Source organism: Haplochromis burtoni, unplaced genomic scaffold (assembly GCF_018398535.1).
Source record: "Haplochromis burtoni strain Fernald_Lab_line unplaced genomic scaffold, NCSU_Asbu1 Contig_603, whole genome shotgun sequence".
NCBI lineage: Eukaryota > Metazoa > Chordata > Actinopteri > Cichliformes > Cichlidae > Haplochromis > Haplochromis burtoni.
In genome coordinates this window covers 277,495-296,192 of record NW_024582964.1, presented here as the reverse complement: position 1 = coordinate 296,192, position 18,698 = coordinate 277,495, and the positions used below count along the sequence as shown (strand labels likewise).

Genomic DNA, 18,698 nt, shown 5'->3' with positions numbered 1-18,698 from the left:
ACTGTATTACATAGCTTACATTAATGTGGTTCTGGTTTCAGTAATATGTCATTTGTAAGTGAAGTTTTAAAGATAAAAGCTTTAACAAAAGATTTTTTCTCCCAATGGCACGAGAAAAGCGTAGCTTTTCTGTACAAATCACCTTAGCGTGATCGACGAGGTCAAGTAGAAAACAACGAGTGTTACAAATCAAAGCCAGAATAAAAACATAACATCAAACATATATATGTATATATATATAAAAAAAACATTGTACAATAAGTTGCGTACTGACATCATAAAAAAGATTTTCCAGTGTTGTATTGCTTTGCCTTTGGTATTGATAAAGAAGGAGTGCAGATCCGTCACTCTGAGTGTTTCGTTTACCTCTGAAAAAATTGTTAGAACTGCATGAAAACGAATGTGGGAGCTTTTCTGAGCATCGTTTTAGTGTACCGGCGCTTATGTGGAATAAAATAAAAACCTAATTGTTTTCTTAGTGTTCATATTGTTACATGGTTTCTGTTGATATTTTGAATTACATTGGGGGTTTTTTTAGGGTTAGACTATTTCCTACACTCTGGACTGTTCCCTGACATTTTTATTACTTTTATTTTACAGTGTACATATGATAAATAATGTGTTGCCACAAGTTAAGATGTGTTTTTAAAGGTAGCTTATACATTTTATTAATTTCACAACCATAAGATTGATCAGGAGCAAAATGCTGTTTCTTTACTTCAATGCTATCATCTCACTTTTTCCTTTTATTTTATCATTACAAAAAAAATGAGTAACCCTGCATTACAATTTCAAATCAATTTTTTTGAGATATTGCTTTGGATGTGAAATTTGAAATGGATGTGAATCTGGAACTCCCTGATGGTCATCTTAATTCCTGAGAAACCTTTTGACATTAACTACTGTTGATTTATTTTCAGCAACTACCCTTTTCTATGATTTCTTGTTTATTATTTGACAAGTTTAAGCACAATTGTCTAAACCCAGAGGTGGATAAACTGACACAGTAGGTCCAAGCAAATATCAGTAAGGCTATGCACTTATATGGATCATTTTTGTATTAACACAACACTAAAAATGCAATTTAATCCCGTAAAACCTGTGAGGTCTCTTATAAGTGCTGGTAGACTTAGATTGCATTTAAAAAGTTTGTAGTTTTTTTTAAGTTCAGAAATCAGTGAACCAAAGTGATTATATTAAAATCAGAAAATGAGAAATAAAATGTGGAGTGTGGGAATAAAATTCAAGTTTCAAGGAGGAGTTTCGTCCACACAGCTCAAATATCTGTGAAATATATACGCCCATGTAGAGCTAGTGTTCATGCCCAAGGCCAGTCAGTAAAACACTTTCCTAGCAATTGTGAAATGTTGCACTAAAAAGGAATGAGAGAGAAGTACACAAGTACAGGAAAAAAAAAAGTCTTGATTCTCGTGTCAGTGTTTCAAAGATGGCTAATCAGCTCGCCTGCAGGCTAGTATGGCTTCACAGCTTTAAGGTCAGTTGGGACAGCTTTGCCAACAGCTGGCAGGTGTTTTACATTGGTCCACAGTTTGGCACACAGGTCACTGTGAAGGTCAAAGCTAGTGGAAATGGAGACATGCTGCATTAATAATGCATGAATTAACTATAAGCAGCTTGTTGTCCACACAGGTTCAATGATTTCCAAGTCATTAAAAAGTCAGGAACTAATCTCATCCTTCAGTGTCTGACACAAATCTCAGAGGTTTGTTTCGTCCCAGGTCGGGTCGTTCATGTTCTTCAGAACTCTCCTCACAATCCTCTCCAGCTCTTTCCTTGCCCGCTGTTCCTCTTCTAGCGTCCTCTTCATCCTCTTGTTGTCCTGGAGGAAGGGTGAAAGGATAAGGAGAAAAAAATAGATGAAAATAAATCAAAAGAGAGACAATAGATATCAAATTCATCGCCAAAAATAAAGTGAACATGCAAAGGCAGAAACAGGCAGAGAAAAGGTCAGGTCAAAGCCACCACAGTGATCTAGGTCATAAATAGCATCGATGCACAGAAAAGGCTTCTTTCAGCTGCTCCGTTACACCAATATGGAACTTTTGTCTTGAAACCAAAGTAAAAAAAACATTGACACTGCGCTGTGCTCCACACTAAGTATATTTTTACTCATTCAGGACCTGATCTCTGTTTAGAAACAGCCTCCATCCCTACTTTGTAGCTACTACAAAAATACTCCAAAGTATTAATGATCTGCAGTAATTCTGTCAGTAGAACCAAAACCCTAATTTCTTTTATTTGTATCAGGATAAAGGATCTGACAGTACAGCATGTGTCCTTAATTAAACATGCAGGCATGCATTCAAACACACTGCCAGCAACTTCTTGGAGACCATCTGTGTTCTTGGACCTAATTTTGAACCTTTTATGTAAAACACGAGCAATAAACTGGTTACAGTAAGAAGATCTTGGCAGCAATAACTTTGTTTCTAAAAGAACTGGAGACAGACCTGTTTGAGTTCCTGGACTTCGTCTCTGAGGCTGTACACAGTGTCCACCAGACTCCTGCAGGCACAGAAAACAGTTCTTATTTATTTAGCTTCACCAGCACTGACTGAATATGCACAGTTTCACATGTTTAAGTCTCTGCATGAGTGTTGATGTAGGATTTATATACTTTGAGATTCTGTTTAGTATCCTCCACTTTCATTAAGCATATTTATGCCTTCGATTTTTAAAACGTTTCTTTTTATTTATTGCCATAATAACTGCATGCCCACAGGGATGACAAAGGCAGTATCAGTTTTCTGTATGTAAGCATTATAGCAAACATTAAAAAAAACATCTTTGTCTCTCACCTCTCCTCTACTACAGTCTGTCCATTGCTCCTTGTTTCCTCCACTATAATCTTCTCCTCTTCTGGGAACAACACCTGGACGTCCTTCCTACTGGAACCTGATTCGACATCGACAACAGTCAGGTTATTATAAAAAATATAACCTGTGTGACAAATGCACAAACCTCTTATCATTTCAACTTGTAAACATACAGTTCAAAGAACAATATCAGAGGCTTTAACAGGTGATGCCTTACAAACTACAAGCAAGCAAATGATATAATATTACCTTCACTGCTGGCAGATATAAGATAATGAAATGTGGCACTTTCAAACACAAACCTCTGACAGACGTCTGTTCCATAAGTGCACACTGAGAAATCTGTTTCATTTTACCTGGAGCCTGACTGAGGCTATATGCACTTAATCTCCTAGGACCCGGCGTCCACATATGTGGACATCACATTTTGGGTTGTCTAGACCAAAATACTAAATTTTGCTCTACAAGGGCCTGATATCCACTTACGAGGACATTATACTGTCTCTGTTTTATCGAAATCTAAAAAGAATATCCTCATATGTGGCTCTCATTTTTCTTAGAAACAAAAATCAGGTAAAAAAAGATAATCTGGTGATTCCTTGTTTTTACATTCACTGGGTCATAATATGCCCAAATATCAAAGAGAAATTAAAAATGCATGCCATAGAAGAGTTCAGGTCTTAGGAGGTTAAACCTGCAGTGAAAGGCAATCTGTATGGTTGTCATGAACGTATCACCAGTTATTATGTTACTGTACTTGTCTACTTGCTTGTTTTGTTTGTATACATTTCAAACAGCAATAAACAGACTTTACTATCAGGTATATTAGCAGACTGCTGTATGCTAATGAGAACACACACAGGGTAATACACAGAGATAACTACTGTGTACATATTATACAGCACAGACACACAGCACACAGGTATACGGACAGCAAGGGGAAGGTTTGAATCACTACACTAATATATAAAATGCTTTGAAGAAATATCTGCCCCCTTCCTGATTTCTTAGTGTTGTCCATATTTGTCACATTTAAATATTTCTGATTATCAAACAAATTGTAATATTAGACACAGATAATGAAAGTAAACACAAAAAATCTAAACTTAAATCCGATTGAGATGCTTTGCCATGACCTTAAAGAGGCAGTACATGCTTGAAAACCCTCCAGTGTGGCTGAATTAACATAAATCTACAAAGACAAGTGGGCCAAGATTCCTCCACACTGATGTAAAAGACCAATTTCCAGTTATCACAAATGCTGGATTGTAGTCCTTTCTACCAAGAGGGGAAACAATCAGTTTTTATGGGGCAATTCGTTTTGGACACAGGGCCAAGAAGGGTTTGGATAAAAAAAATTTTACCATTTAAAAACTGCATTTTGTAGCTACTCGGATTATCTTTGTCTAAAATGTGTTTTATGATATGAAACATGTAAGTGTGACAAATATGCAAAAACCTGGAAATCAGGAAGTGGGCAAATACTTTTCCACAACACTGTACATATCGATCACTATGTAAACCAGCTGGTTCAGCATCATGTCGGGGTTTGCAACATCGATATCTTACGAGAAAATGAGGCAGTCCTGTAACTATGGGCAGTCCAGATACTGTCATAATCCGAGTCCTCTGATTGGTCAGAACACGGAGGGTTGCCAGGCAAGCCAGCCACTGTGAGGCTGTTGTCAGCGAGTACGTGGTTGTGCATGAGGTCAGTTCCTTGCCAGGCTTTACAGAACCAGCAATGGACGGCATTTGAAAAACCAAATTGAATGTTTGGGGGATGAAGGAAGGAATATAAACCAAAGTGAAAGTGTAACCGATAATTTATAAAACCAGAAAACCAGGTTGTATGGGATAAAAAATATAAACATAGTGATGACAAAATTAACAAAATAAATGGATGATGTTAATAAAACCCAGTAGCACAATGTGTATGTTAACAGTTAACACAATAATTGGAGCATGAGGAAAACAGAGGAAGTGAGGTAAGACATAAAAGGAGAAGAGAGAAAAAACTGTTAGAGCCAAAAGCAGAAAACAAACAATGGTTTCCAATAAGACACAGCAACTATGTATGTACATATGTTGCGCTGATGGATGTGTGCGTACTCACTGGAGTTAAGAGTCTGTCGTGTCTTGGCACTGGTACAATAAGCTTCAATGACTTTGAGTATCTGAGCATCCTCCTCTAGAGCTGCTGTACCTGAGAGACAAGGGCAGACCAGGGAACTGAGCTGATGAGACTGCACCTACACGCCCTCTGGTGGACATTTCTTCACTGTACAGCTTTCTAAAAGATTCAATAAAGGCTGACTCCAACTTCAACCACATATCAAAGTTAAAGTGATCACCAAAGAAAATCTACACAGTTTGGATTTCAGCAGAGGTGAGAACTATGCATTGTTTTTATTAAAAACTGGGTTTCTGCTAATGAAATGAATATGCTGGTTTACTCTCTTAGAGAGAACTCCTTCCATTCATAAAATCTGATAGAAATGTACTTAATGGGCTGTCACAATGGACGAGTTACTTTCTTGAGTCTGAGACGCTTCAAAAACTATTCCAGTTTTATTCAGTGTTACACTGCTGTCCAGCTGGAAGTTTAGCAAAATGCGTGACTCTGACAGATTAAAGTTTATAGTACTTAAACATTATCTAATAGAAGCAACTGAAGAAATTTAGATTCACTACTAATAATATTATTAGTTATGTTGCTATGAAGTAATAGAAGTCCCCATGGCAACATTTTATAGTTGAAAGTTCAAGTTTCTGTTCTTACTTTTTCTGACAGTGAAGTCCTCTTCTGATGGTTTCCTCTCTGGCTTCCTCTTCGGGAGGAGCTTCTTCACATTCTTAGGACTCTTACTCATGTCCTTCAAAAAAAGATAAAAAATAAAATTCAGATTTCACTTTTTCAGTCAAGTCTTGGATTATATCACGCAATACAACAGAAGTGAATTTAGAAAAATGTCTGCAAAAAAAGGACACCAAAAGCAATATCTATTCTGTAATAAACTATAAAATCGAGCACCTCCTTGTAGCAGAGAGCAGCAGAGGGCCGGAGTGGAGGAGCAGGGCGAAGGCAGCTTAAGCTCCAGGGTTTGGGGGTACTCGGTGGCTCTAGGGGTCCCCACATAGGGCTGCTGATTCCCATTCCATGCAAGGAGACATGGGGAAGGGTGTGGTAAGTGCTCACACTGCTCCCTCCACGAGACTCCGAGTTTCTAGAGGGAGTGACAGGGTGAGAGGGCAGCTGGGAGGAGGTGGGTGAAGTGGAAAAAGAGGAGGAATCAGAGGAGAGGAAATTAGAGGGAAATGACGTGGATGAGCTGTAATTCATTTATTTTGTAGAAAATGTGCCGACTTACTGTGTGACAGACAGACAGAGTCTTGTGTGTGGATGCAGCCGGAGCGTGGGTGTGTTTAGTGAGAAGGTCCAGCCATTCCTGCAGATCGTGCTGACTGTTACATGCTACCTGGATGCGCTCACCCTGGCTGCCTGCACAATGACCCACACAAAGTGGAAGATGTTAATATTGCAGACAAGCACACACATCATACAAATACAAAAGAAACCTGACCTTCCTCTCCCCAGTGAGTCATTCTTATATTTTCCCAATTATGCTGAATGTGCTACTTGTGTTTTGTACGACAGCCCTTACTTTTTATCCATAAGCAAAACTGACTATTTTTTACTATATACAGATCAGTTCAAGTCAAGGCTTTGTGCAGGCCAGTCTGTAACATTCATTTTGGGTTTCTGGTGGGAGGCGTGTTGGATGACAAAGCGAAGAACCAGACCCAGTTTTGTTTTCTTGAGGGTTTCTTTCAGAATCTTCACAAATCCGTCGTTCTTCATGATTCCTTCCATATTGACGAGATTCTCAGCAGCAGATGCACTGAAGCATTCTCACAGCATAATACTCCCACCACTGTTTGGCCTTTGGGTTGTACACCTCTTCCTGCTTTCTCCAAACATAAGCAACGTCTCTGCCCTAGAGCCCTAGTTTTGTCTCATCTGACCAAAGGACGCAGTTCCAGTGTGAACGACTGTGTGACGACTTCTCCAGGTCGTCTTTAACATACTTCAATCTAGCTTGAAGCTGTCTTTTCTGTAGAAGTGTTTTTGTTTTCTTGGACTGTAAACTTGCAGCCAACTCCTGTGCAGGATTCTAACAATTACAATACCAGACTTGGCTGACTCATTCACGGGTGTCCTGATAGTTGTTCTGGATAGATCTCTCAGTAGTTTTATTTCCATAGTCTTTGGAATAATATTGCTTCACAAAAAAGCAGAAGTGTAGGTAAAACATAATAAAAAAAATTCTGAATTTTCTGAATTTTTTAAAATATTTTGTGAAAATAGTTTGTATACATGTTAAATTTTTAAATATGTCCTCAAAAAAGCAAATTATACTTGAGGGTTAAACTGCAACAGTAATCACTTTATGCTTTTCAGCATGTCCTGCAAGGAGTGTATCTTCTGGGTTCTTATTATTAATGAATTTGTGCAAAAACAATCCCTGAATCTCAGAGTTTTGGCGAAAATGCCCGGACTCCCAGTGTTCCTGCCTAATGTAAATGTGAGATCACCAGGAGCAAACTGTCTGTGAAACCCCATATTTGAAACAGGCCATGAGTGTAAAGATGCTGAAATCAAGTGAGATTCTATAAAAGAGCTAAGCTGAAATGTCTTGTAGTAAATGAAGAAAGGGGCTGACCAGATATTTCAAAAGCATTCTTCAAGTTTTCTCCATCCTCTATCCTGGAAATAAGCATTCCTGATAATGGTATCCTCCCCTGCAGACCAACCAGAAACAGTGTTCATCAGTGCACCAGATAAGCTAGTAATGTTTGACACCTCAAAGAAATACATGCATGTTAGTGACAGGAACATTACTGTGGAAATTACAGCGATCAAATCAAGTGTGCCATACCTGATAGATGAATCCACTCATTCTCAGGCTGGCAGAGACCATGAGCAGAGTGTGATGGAAGAGAAGGAGGTAGCATTCATTTGACTCCTGAAAAATAGGATGTTTTATTGGATTATTGCAGGGGTTTACCTTGCACTATAAAAGTGCCAAGTGCTGTATAAATAAAATTGAATTGAACTGTGAACTGAACGGTGTTCATTGTGGGAGTGAATATAAATTTCTGGTACATTCACACAGCACAGTTTGTATAAACGCGAAGTTTGACAAGTATGCTCAGGTTTTTCTGGCTAATCAGTAGCTGGCCTTTGAGTATGCCTTTCATTTCAGAAAGATAACAACAGGTTCTGTGTGTTGTTAAGCTCTTGCAGGTCGTGATAAGTACCGGACAGTTCTGTGAGTGAACTGCGGCCTGGGACATGTGAAGGACAGGGCCAAGAGTTCGGATATCATCTCCCTCCCAGTTTCTGATCGGCTCTGTTAAAATCTGCAACACCAGTTCCTTCTTCTTCCTGACTTCCTTACACTGAGCCTGAGGACACAGAAACACAGAACAGGCATTCAAAAGCTCCGTGACATCATTTCTGATTGATACAGTGAAACAGAGGTTAAATGTACAAAAAACAGGTCATAAAATTACACTCAAACTCAAAAAATGTAACACAAGACACCATTAGTCACCTCTTATGGGTTACTTTCTGCAGGTTGAGTAGTTTGATACACTTTGTACCCCTCACTTCTGGGCTACATTAGCATGCACATTACGTTTGACTAGCTTAATGTTTAAGGACTGATAAGCATGTGTCTTACAGAGAGGCTTTTAAAGGCTGTCATAGAAGCCTGTAGATCAGCTCTGTCAGGGTGTTGGTCCTAAAAGACAGACAAGATTCAAGATTTAAGCACATGAAAACAAATAACCTTTTTCCCTCTTGTCAACATTCTCTTCCCCAGTTATCATCATTCGATAAAATGATTCAATTAAATTTTGCAGGACTTGAGTATACTAGCAGAGATGCAGAAAGACAGGGAGCGATTCAAGCTTACTTCCATATGTCTGTCCAGTTCTTTCAGCAGGGTTGGGTATCTATCCAGTCTGATGAAGGGTTTACTTAGGCTAGTGGTCAGTGCCAAGATCCCAGGGGGGGGTGCTCCTTTTGACTCCATGTACTCTTTCAGCTCCTCACTGTGATACACACACACAGACAAAATATACAAAATACAACACAAGCTTACTCTTTCGGGATAGAAAGTTTTTTTCTGTGGATTAAAATGATCAGACAGTACCTGTGTTGTGTCAGTACATTGACAGCAGAAGGGTGATTAGAGCAGTAGGTCAAATAGATTTTCTTCATCTGGGGGATCAGGCCCAGGAAGAACCCTCCAATCCTCTGCTGGCTCTCAGGAAGTCTACACACACAAATGACATGACAATACCAGTCTGGATAAAAGCAGAATCCTAGTATACTTGCTGCACATAAAGATAAAAGTTTCACGCTGTGGTAATTATGGGTGTTAGCCAGCCTTCAGCCTTAACATAAAACAGAAGTGAAAACTGATGAGAAAACAACATTTCAAGACCAAACTTTAAAACTATAATGTCTTCTGTTAAAGAGATCATTTAGTGACACACAACCAATCGTCAGCTATACGAATGAAACACAGGCTCAGCTGCTGTTGTTCATCAGGTTTAAGATTTTTATTACCCCCCAAAAAAATCATTATCATCATCGTGTACTTGTCCAAACTGGAAAAACCGGTTGTATGACTTCATATGACCAATAGATGTCGCTGTTGTTACAATAATCGCCAACATGAAGGTCCATTCAGGACAGCTGCTGGTCTGAGTAATCTTAGTGCAACAGGATGTGAACATGGGAAGTTCATCTGAGTATTGTGCATGTTTTAGAAAGGCTATAGAGAAGTTATATGATAGCCAAAGTTCAGAAAAACATATACTACATGTGTAATTAACAACCTGCAAATACAGCAGTCAAACTTTATTCAGTAAAGCAAGCAAGGTTCAGAGAAGAAAGAAATGTCTGTCACTAACAAACTGACCAGTCAGTCCAAACTCCATCCATGCATCCATCCAGTCTATCTCCAGTCTATCACAGATCATCAGTCAAAACTCAAAAATATTACATGCACAGTAAAGACTAAGAAAATAAATATATACTGACTTGGTGTGCTCTTCCAAAGACTGAACCAGCATTTGCTGAAAGGTTGAAATGTCTTCCAGGTTTGCCTGAATGTGACCGATGTCAACACTGCTGAGTCTGCAGAAGAGAGGAGAGAGCAGAGCATTAACTCTGATGGTGTGTAAGAAAATATCTAACACACAAGTGTGACACACCACACTGTACATATACAGACAGATATACAGATAACCTGTCAGATCGATCCAACTATTTCATGAATTATATTCAGCCAAGTACTGTTAAAACCTGACTTGTAATTTCAAACATTTATACCCTATAAGGATAATACAGAAAAAGTATATTAAGGAAAATGTATTCAAGGTAAAGGCACTGTAATTTAAAGTACATGTCTGATGTGGATCTACCTGAAATATATAATAACAGTATGATATAATAACAGTATGCCTGGCTCCAGAATGTACAGGGACAGCAAATAATATATTCTGTCATATGTGTGTGTAAATATTAGATATATGCATATACATATTCAATTTAGATTTACGACAGTGTAATAGATATGCCTGTGTGTGTTTCCTCCCCCTCTAAAATCTGACTCTGTTGAATAAAACAACGAAAGGTGTAAAAATAACTCTACCTGTCTGTGGGATGAAGTGGGCGAAGGTATGAACCCAAGAGACTCTGTAACTCCCTTGAATATTCAGTCTCTGCTTCCAGGATGTTCTGTAGGACCTGAAAAAGCCATCACACACACACACACACACACACACACACAACATTTTCCATTACTTATGTTAAGTGATACTATTAAAATATAAAAGGAAAGAGTGAAAGAGTGAAAAAGTCCCAGGCCATTCAGTTTCCTATCACTGTAAACGTCTATCTTCAGGTTTTGGATAATTGTACAGCGTTATATGAGTTTATAAGGAAACAGCTTTTCAGTGGGAAGCGCATTTGTCACAAACTAACAGGGAAAGTCATCGGAGCCTTCGGGAACTGTAGTGTTGTCCTGGCTCGATTAGCTTTCCAAGGGTCTGACTCCGCAGGCTAACTGGCTAATCTCGCCATGACATCAGAAACCTCACAGTAATGAGGTTAATGAATTGCACGGTGACAGATAAGACAGCGCTGTGTCTCCCCTCAGGCCAGGAGCCAGTATATGTTTACCAGCATTTTAAGCAACTGTAAATTATATTTTTGTATATATTATTTTATATATTATATTTTTTTATTTAAAAATGATCTATAAGAGGAGATGGAGACGATGCCAGTGTGCAACCAATCATGAAAAAGCACACAAACAGATGAAAAGCATGCATCTTCTACTTTAAAAGCTTCTGTTCTAAGGCTTTGGGGGATTCTTTTATGAGAAAAAACACAATAACTTTTATCTATGTCTTCGTGTTTTTGAATTTCTTTTTTAGGAACAGCTTTGACTTCAGGCACGTCTGTGTGTGCATGTGTGTGTGTGTGTGAGACACACTCAGGTAAACCACCCAATGATGGATAGTCTTGTGAGGTTTTGCAGCTTGTTGCATTATTGAAACACTCACAAACACTCACGCAAGCATCAGCAGTAGCCAACCCTGAGGCAAGGCTGCCCCAGAAACCAGTGGAATGGAAGAAATAACCTACATTACATCTGCGCCACACTCACACACACACACATGCACGTACACACAAGGATGACACACGTAGGGGTGCTATGCAAGCTCCACAATTACATGCTACACAATCATTAAATAGATGTGTGGAAAAGAACAGATTGCAACAGTCCACAAAAGCCCACACACTTAAGAAATCCATCCATTGGCACAATGTAGGTGAGCAAACACACAAACACACACACACACACATAGAATTTCTTAAGATTGTGATACTTACCACATTGTAATAGGTCTTGTTGATGATAGTGGTATCAAAGCCTTTGGGCGGACTTTTGAGCGTCCCAGACTTTGGCTTGTCTAACGTTTTGTCTAAAAATATCAACAAAAGAAAAAAAAATGGAGAAAGAGGGTCACTGGCTTTAAAATAGAGATAAAAACAAAATACAAGCTACATACAAATTTTGTCAAATAAAAATAAAAGTGATGTGCTCATATAACAACACAACACATTCTTAAGTCACTGTGTGTTTTACTTTACCAACTTAACTCCCTACAGTTTCCTTTCTAAGAATTTAAGACAAACTTGATCAAAAGGCAAAGGTCAACAACCAAAAAGTAACAGTTCTGATCGCTCACATAGCAACTAAAGCAATAAATCTTCCATTCACTGTGGCGCACTGATACCGAACGTCTCATCTAGTAAAAAAAGATCAAAAGTCGCTGCACAAGAGCACCCAGAAAATCTCCCTCAGAAAATGTCACATAGAAACAATTTTTTGGGATGAAAGCTCCAACATTCTCCAACTGCAGGACAATGTTGTGGCTGATCCAGTATGTAGGTCAACCAGTGATTGAATGCTATAACTCATTGACTCGACAATGTCATGTCATTTCATTGTCCTGGCCACTGTTATTACAGCCCTGGGTGGCCCATAACACAAACCTTCTCGTATTCTTCTCTTCACTATTTGTAGACACTGCAAAGTAAGGCAAGACGAGCGACAACAGCACAAAAGTATGTTCCAGATAATGGTCGCCTTAATGCACTTTTTAAACTCACCCGACAGACTACAGAAACTAAAGAGCAACCTAAGGAAGCTATGAAAGACACTTTCCTAGATCTTGGTTCATTGCTCTCAAAAAGAATGCTTTATGTCATCGCTGTTGACTCTACAAACAGGCACAGCAATCACAAGTATAAGCCTGCTATCTCACACATCAAACAACTCCCACTGGACATTTGGATTTACTGCCATTCCTCAGAGTGCTGTTATCACGGTTGAAGTTTTCTGCTGTGATGTTAAAGTCAGGAAATTTCTTTTTATACAGCAGCTCTGGAACTTCCTTTCTTTGTGTTATTGCAAAGCTTTCTTCCTTCTGTCCTGCCTTTCCTCCCCCAAAAGCAACAAAACTAACCAACAAATTTAACCTAAGATGTCAAAAGAAGAAACACCATGTTAGTATTAAAATAAAGGCAGAGAAAGCTCATATATGTTGATTATTGTTGAATTCCAGGGTGAAGAAACCTAACTATGCAACTATGTTAAAGAACGGCGAGGAATGAGGGGAATTTCTGAACAAAACAAACAAACCCAAAAAGAAATATGACATATGAAATAAATCTCAATTACAGTACGTGCCAAGGATATCTTGTCCAGTCCTTGAGAAATCATTCAACTAAAAGAGGTCAGGAAGTTATAATCAGTGAGAACAGACATGCAGGAAGTCTGTTTGTGTGTATCTGGTTGTGTGTCTTCGCTGCTGCTTTGGGGGAAAAAACCCTCACTTTAAATTGATATTAGCAGAGTGGTTTTTTTTCAATTCCAATGTTTATTTTACTGCATTTTAAAACTTGAAACTGTCATATAATATTAATGGCTCATATCGTGCATGATGGAAGCAAAATGTTCAAAATATTTTATAAGCAAGCTGCTCTAAATCTGCTGACAGGCTTGAAGATGGGAATATGTAAAGTCAAACATCTTAACATGAGGCCCATGTGCAGAAAGGTATCAAACTGTCCTCTGTGACCAAAGCAATAAGGAGTTATTTCTCCTCAGTGGTGCACAACATCTGAAGCAGTAATAGTTGAACCCACCATTTCCTTTCAGCTCCCGTACATAGTTACTGGGGAACCACCCAGTCTTGTCCTTCAGCGTGCCTTCCCACCAGCCCCCCTCCTCCTGCCTGGTCACAATAATGAGGTCACCCTTGGAGAAAGACAGTTCGTCCTCATTGGTCTGCTGGAAGGGGAAGCGTGCCCTGACCAACAGCTGGCCACACCCACTGCCCTCTGACATGTCCTGTGAACGAGAGGAGCGGAAAACAACGTGAAAACAGAAAGCTGTTATTTATTAGTCGTGTTCAGGCAGGCACCACCTTCAGGGGACTTTAGAGGATTAAACTTTTTCACAACACAATAATATTTCTAACCCTGTTGCTGTTTGTTTGCTGTTATTACCGTTCTTATCTTTGACGTGGTTACTCACCAGGCTGCGGTACTGAGGCTGCAGCAGTTTCAAGGAGCGACTCTGAGTGTTCAGAGAGTCAAAGGACTTGATCCTTGAGGTTGAGGAGTGTGCCACACATACGGTGTCCCCAGAAACACTCAAATCTGCAAATGCATGATGCAACTGAATACATCTTAAATTCATGTGGTGGCCAAACAGGAAGATGCTCCAAAAAAGTCCAAATGTTTGCAGAGATGGAATAAATACTGCTCTCACACACACACAGTGATCTTACCTTCAGTAGCTTTGTTGAGGGCAACCAAGGAGTTTAGCACCTTAGAGAAGTTCAGTCCCTGCAGCAGGTCATTGACCTCGAAAGGCTTCAAGGAGAGAAAACCAAATACAGAATATGAAGGGAATTTTAGAACAGCAATAAACCATAGAGAGGTTTGACGTAAAGTGGGGAAAATACACATTCATAATAAATTCATAGAGCATGACATCAAGAATCACACAAACTGCCTTCCTGAAATAGCTGTGCATGTATCTCACATAGAAATGTGGAAGCAAATAAAAGGGGTTTGAAAAACAAAGGGCAACAAAAAACAAGACTACAAGAAAATATCTTCTTCCTATTTGGTTCACTTGAACAATTGTAAATGTACATAATGAAGAAGTATGTCCGCCTAAAAAATTAAGAAACACAAGTAGTTAGTGGGGGGCTTACATCCCTACTCCAACTACAGTCTGGACCAGGATTTCTTAACGTCTGACGCCCCCCCCCCACCCCCCCCCCCCCCCCCCCCCACCCCCCCCCCCCCCCCCCCCCCCCCCCCGCCCCCCCCCCCCCCCCCCCCCCCCCCCCACCCCCCCCCCCCCCCCCCCCCCCCCCCCCCCCCCCCCCCCTTAATCTCCACATTACACACACAGACACACAAAACCATAATCAACATACTTGTGAGGCTCCTAATCTTGTGTACACCACACACACTGAATGACTTCTAAATTCCCAAGCCGTGAAGGTGGGGCGATACTGAAGCATAAAAGTCAGCTTTGGAAAATAGAGCTATTTAAAAAGAAAGAACATCTGTAATCTTCATTCTCTGTTTCTGCGCAGACTGAGTCGCTTTGATCTAATAAATAAAACCACACTGTCCTTTTATGTTGCCTTTTTCGGAAAGTGCTCTGGTTTGATTTATGCATACAAGCTTGACTGGTAGTCAAGAGCAGCGTGGACCCAAAAGTTAATTCACACGTTCACCTCTCCTACTGGCACTGGCCCAAGACACAAAATGAGACTTAGCAACAGTGCTACAGCTGCATGTGAACACATTTTAGCCGTTTAATGCAGGCCCCTGATCAATCTGACACCTGACACAAAAAAAGCACTTTAACTAATGAAGGAAAATGCATTTGACACAGACATCCTACGTGTTACATTTGGCAGTTACTGACAAATGTTCTTACTTCTGTCCAACCAGAGTCCTAAGATTTAGGCTAGGATTACTTTAGCTCCACTGAAGCATATTAGGCTGAAAGAAAAAACGTACTACAATTACAAATTCAGACAATCCTTTAAAAAAAAAAATCAAGCATGCAATATGCTTGTCTTACACTTTGCCCTGTAGATTTTCTCGCCTGCATCTGTAGACGAGCACCTACCGTCACAACTCACTTACAACAAACACCTGTCATAGGTCAAACAGCTTACCTGATTATAGGCAGCACTTGATCTACTGTTGCAGCGAAGGCACTCAAAATGCACAGGATCACTGTCCCACCCTGGTCAAGTTTAATTAACAGCAGACGCCAATCTATGATCACGACTGTTTTTTGGGTTTTTTTTATTAACTGTGCAGCTCTTCTTAATCACGTTCAGCGTTCTTCCACGCTCAAGCCGGCACTTATTGCCCGCTCTCTAATCCTCTTGTGCTGGACACACACAGTCTGGCTCGCCCTCTTCTTGTCCCGAGAACTGTCTGAGAGAATTACAATGCTGATGTCAGTCAGACTGCTAGTAATGGAGACCTTGGCTTCCAGCAACATGGCTGGCATGCCTCTAATCAAGCTGATTGGAAAACCCACTGGCTCGGGCTGCCTGGCGTGCAGCATTACATCAGCCCACTCTTTTACTCTCCTTCATTTCATCTTTTCATGCTCCTTCCATTCCTCTTCTAAAAGCCCACAGTTGTTTTCCAAGTCCTGAGCGAAACCACGCTACACGTCTAGAACCTTGACTCTTGTGTTGCGTAATCTACTCTTCTCAATTATGACCCCATGGCTTTTTCCACGGCTAAGATCAATAGTGTGTACATGGCTGTGTGTGTGTCACATCATACACTATTTACTAGCTTTCTCTTCACACTCACTGTGAGCCAGGATATAACCTGGCTCCTGGGCCTGCCGTTGTGCAAACACAGACACAAGCACACACCCTAATATGCGATTCTGAACACTGAGAGCGGTATGGATATTTTTAGCACAGCATTTTATAACAAATTCAATATCCAGCTTCATACTTAACCCTTTCTGTGCCAAACAACTGCTTATTCATTCCCAAATATTAACGGCAGTAGTTGAAACAGCATTCAGATCAGCAGAAAAGTCTGCTCCACCTCCAACAACACACTCCCTTTGACTTAAAGCACGCCCCAAATGAGAACTATGGTAATGATCAAGTCACACATTAACTACCTGTGTTTTTCTCTTATTCCAAATGGGATCACCCACAACTCAATGGTATCGACCAGCAACGCACCAATATAACCGACAGACATTGATGTCATTCTCTGTCATTATAAAGGATATTAACCTGTGGTGATGGCCTGTGTTTAGCTGTTGTGTCCCACGTGGAAGCAAAGAATAAACAAGTGATAAGAAAAATGACAAATAAATAAAAAAACATAAAAATGGATCACTCCTAGCATCAGCTCTTTTTATTTTAGACCCTAGTATGGGCCCAGAATTTCACATTTGGTGCATCTTTAGTCTGGACTATAGTCATCCTGAAAACAAACATACCCAATTATTGATCTGTTGTGCAGTCTGAATACTGCTGCCAAGTCAGAAATGAAAACAGAGCATCCACGCTTATCTCTGCTTCTTGTTTCCATAACTACAAATGGTCTACAGGCAGCAACAGCCATACAAGCCTGTGGGCTCGAAACATCTTTGAGACAGACTGAAAATCAACTCATTTTGGCCTACTTTTACTGGCTCTGCTCCTCACAGTCAACACCACAGCTGGTGGTTTTCAGCATGGGTAGAGGAGTGTATCATATGAGGATACGCCCACCTTGTCTAAATAAAAGCAAAACTGTGCAACTTTTATATAAAGCACCACGCATCTAGGCGTTTGCTAAAGACTTTATCAATGACTAACTAGTAAAAACTATAACTTTCGAGTTTATTTTATGAAAAATCATTCCCAAGTTTGCCTGGACCACATGAACATCACATAAACAGCACACCTGATGATATAAAGCCTCATATTTACAGATTATTATACAGTAATAAAGCTTAAATGTGTCTGAATACCCCAAAATGGCTCATATAGGTATGTACAAAGCTTTAGTAAGCATTAATAAAGCTGAAAAGGGCTTCCATTAGGATCTATTTCTTATGAGGTCACCTTCTTCCAGTGTTTTTCAGTGTTTATAAATATGTAATTAACGAATTGAATTAAAACAAGTGGACACAATTGTGTCGTTGTTTTTAATGCTTCCTCGAGGAGAAATAGCCACAGGTATTCACTCATTAACGACACACTTTCAGCTCGTGAGTACTGTCTCGTGCCATTAGCAGCTACTATAACAAATGCATTTTTTTAAGTAAAAAAAAAAAGGGGGTCCATTCAAACAATGAAACTCTCTGTGAAACCACAGGACACGCTGCACCCGAGGCTTCCCGCAGTTAATGGGCACATTACGGGTGCATTAACTCACCTCCACACCGAAAGCCCCGCAGCCTTTAACAAACTCGGTTATGTTCCTCTGACACTCGCTGTCGCCCCTCGGCTCCTGGAAAAACTGTGCACGAAGAAAAAAACACAACAACACCAAATTAGCCCAAATTGTCAACTCATAATAGACACAGAAGAGTTCCTGAAGGTGTCTAAGGTTTCGTCCGCTTGAAAACAATCTTATTCCAGCCGTTTGCTGCCTATGCACTTGCTGCTTTCCAGGATCAAGCCAGCTCGGGTAATCAGTCAAACTTCCGGGTTTAACTTTCAGAGTAAAAGCATTGTTTTCATACCTTTAACTGCCTGCTTTCGTTAAACAATAATAAGAAAGTAGCCAACAAATACACAGAGCTTGTACTATAATGTAATTTTTCAGCTAGTTGATTGGGTTTTAATGTTATCACCATACACTACTTATTACAAAATGTGCTTAACAGAAATAAAATAAAAAAACAACATATATCGTCTAACTTAAAATAAGCGCATAGTCTTCACCGAAGACAACTAGCTATGAGCTATCCTCCTAAATAAGAAAAATAATAATAATTCTAATGAGCAACAAGCCGTAGATAATGACATGGTTCGTGCCTTTATTTTGATAGGACGACTCCCTCCCTGTGCGCAGGTTACTTTGAAACAGGTTTAAGATCTCCCAGGGAGGTTGGATAAGTAGGATATGACGTTGACTGGTTCATGGTCCACTCTGTGTGTGTGTGTGTGTGTGTGTGTGTGTGTGTGTGTGTGTGTGTG

The 18,698-nt window shown here is 39.9% G+C and overlaps 1 protein-coding gene across 2 annotated transcripts in view; it reads right to left on the bottom strand.

Moving 5' to 3' along the window:
* Window positions 1-808: 808 nt before the first annotated feature.
* The window catches only part of LOC102306701 (rho guanine nucleotide exchange factor 7), a 19,136-nt gene continuing 1,246 nt past the window's right edge, over window positions 809-18,698 (bottom strand). The window contains exons 2-22 of one of the 2 annotated variants that reach the window (XM_005948702.3): window positions 17,932-18,015; window positions 14,283-14,367; window positions 14,027-14,151; window positions 13,636-13,840; window positions 11,815-11,906; window positions 10,568-10,662; window positions 9,955-10,050; window positions 9,059-9,181; window positions 8,819-8,957; window positions 8,585-8,644; window positions 8,160-8,306; window positions 7,778-7,864; window positions 7,562-7,640; window positions 6,209-6,339; window positions 5,872-6,093; window positions 5,620-5,713; window positions 4,954-5,043; window positions 4,407-4,565; window positions 2,820-2,916; window positions 2,472-2,526; window positions 809-1,840 (exon numbers count right to left, since the gene is read on the bottom strand). In XM_005948702.3, the coding sequence (XP_005948764.1) occupies window positions 1,718-1,840; window positions 2,472-2,526; window positions 2,820-2,916; window positions 4,407-4,565; window positions 4,954-5,043; window positions 5,620-5,713; window positions 5,872-6,093; window positions 6,209-6,339; window positions 7,562-7,640; window positions 7,778-7,864; window positions 8,160-8,306; window positions 8,585-8,644; window positions 8,819-8,957; window positions 9,059-9,181; window positions 9,955-10,050; window positions 10,568-10,662; window positions 11,815-11,906; window positions 13,636-13,840; window positions 14,027-14,151; window positions 14,283-14,367; window positions 17,932-18,015 (2,388 nt within the window). In that variant the 3' untranslated portion in view covers window positions 809-1,717. The remainder of the gene's footprint in view (window positions 1,841-2,471; window positions 2,527-2,819; window positions 2,917-4,406; window positions 4,566-4,953; window positions 5,044-5,619; window positions 5,714-5,871; window positions 6,094-6,208; window positions 6,340-7,561; window positions 7,641-7,777; window positions 7,865-8,159; window positions 8,307-8,584; window positions 8,645-8,818; window positions 8,958-9,058; window positions 9,182-9,954; window positions 10,051-10,567; window positions 10,663-11,814; window positions 11,907-13,635; window positions 13,841-14,026; window positions 14,152-14,282; window positions 14,368-17,931; window positions 18,016-18,698) is intronic. The other variant, XM_005948704.3, reaches the window with a different exon arrangement.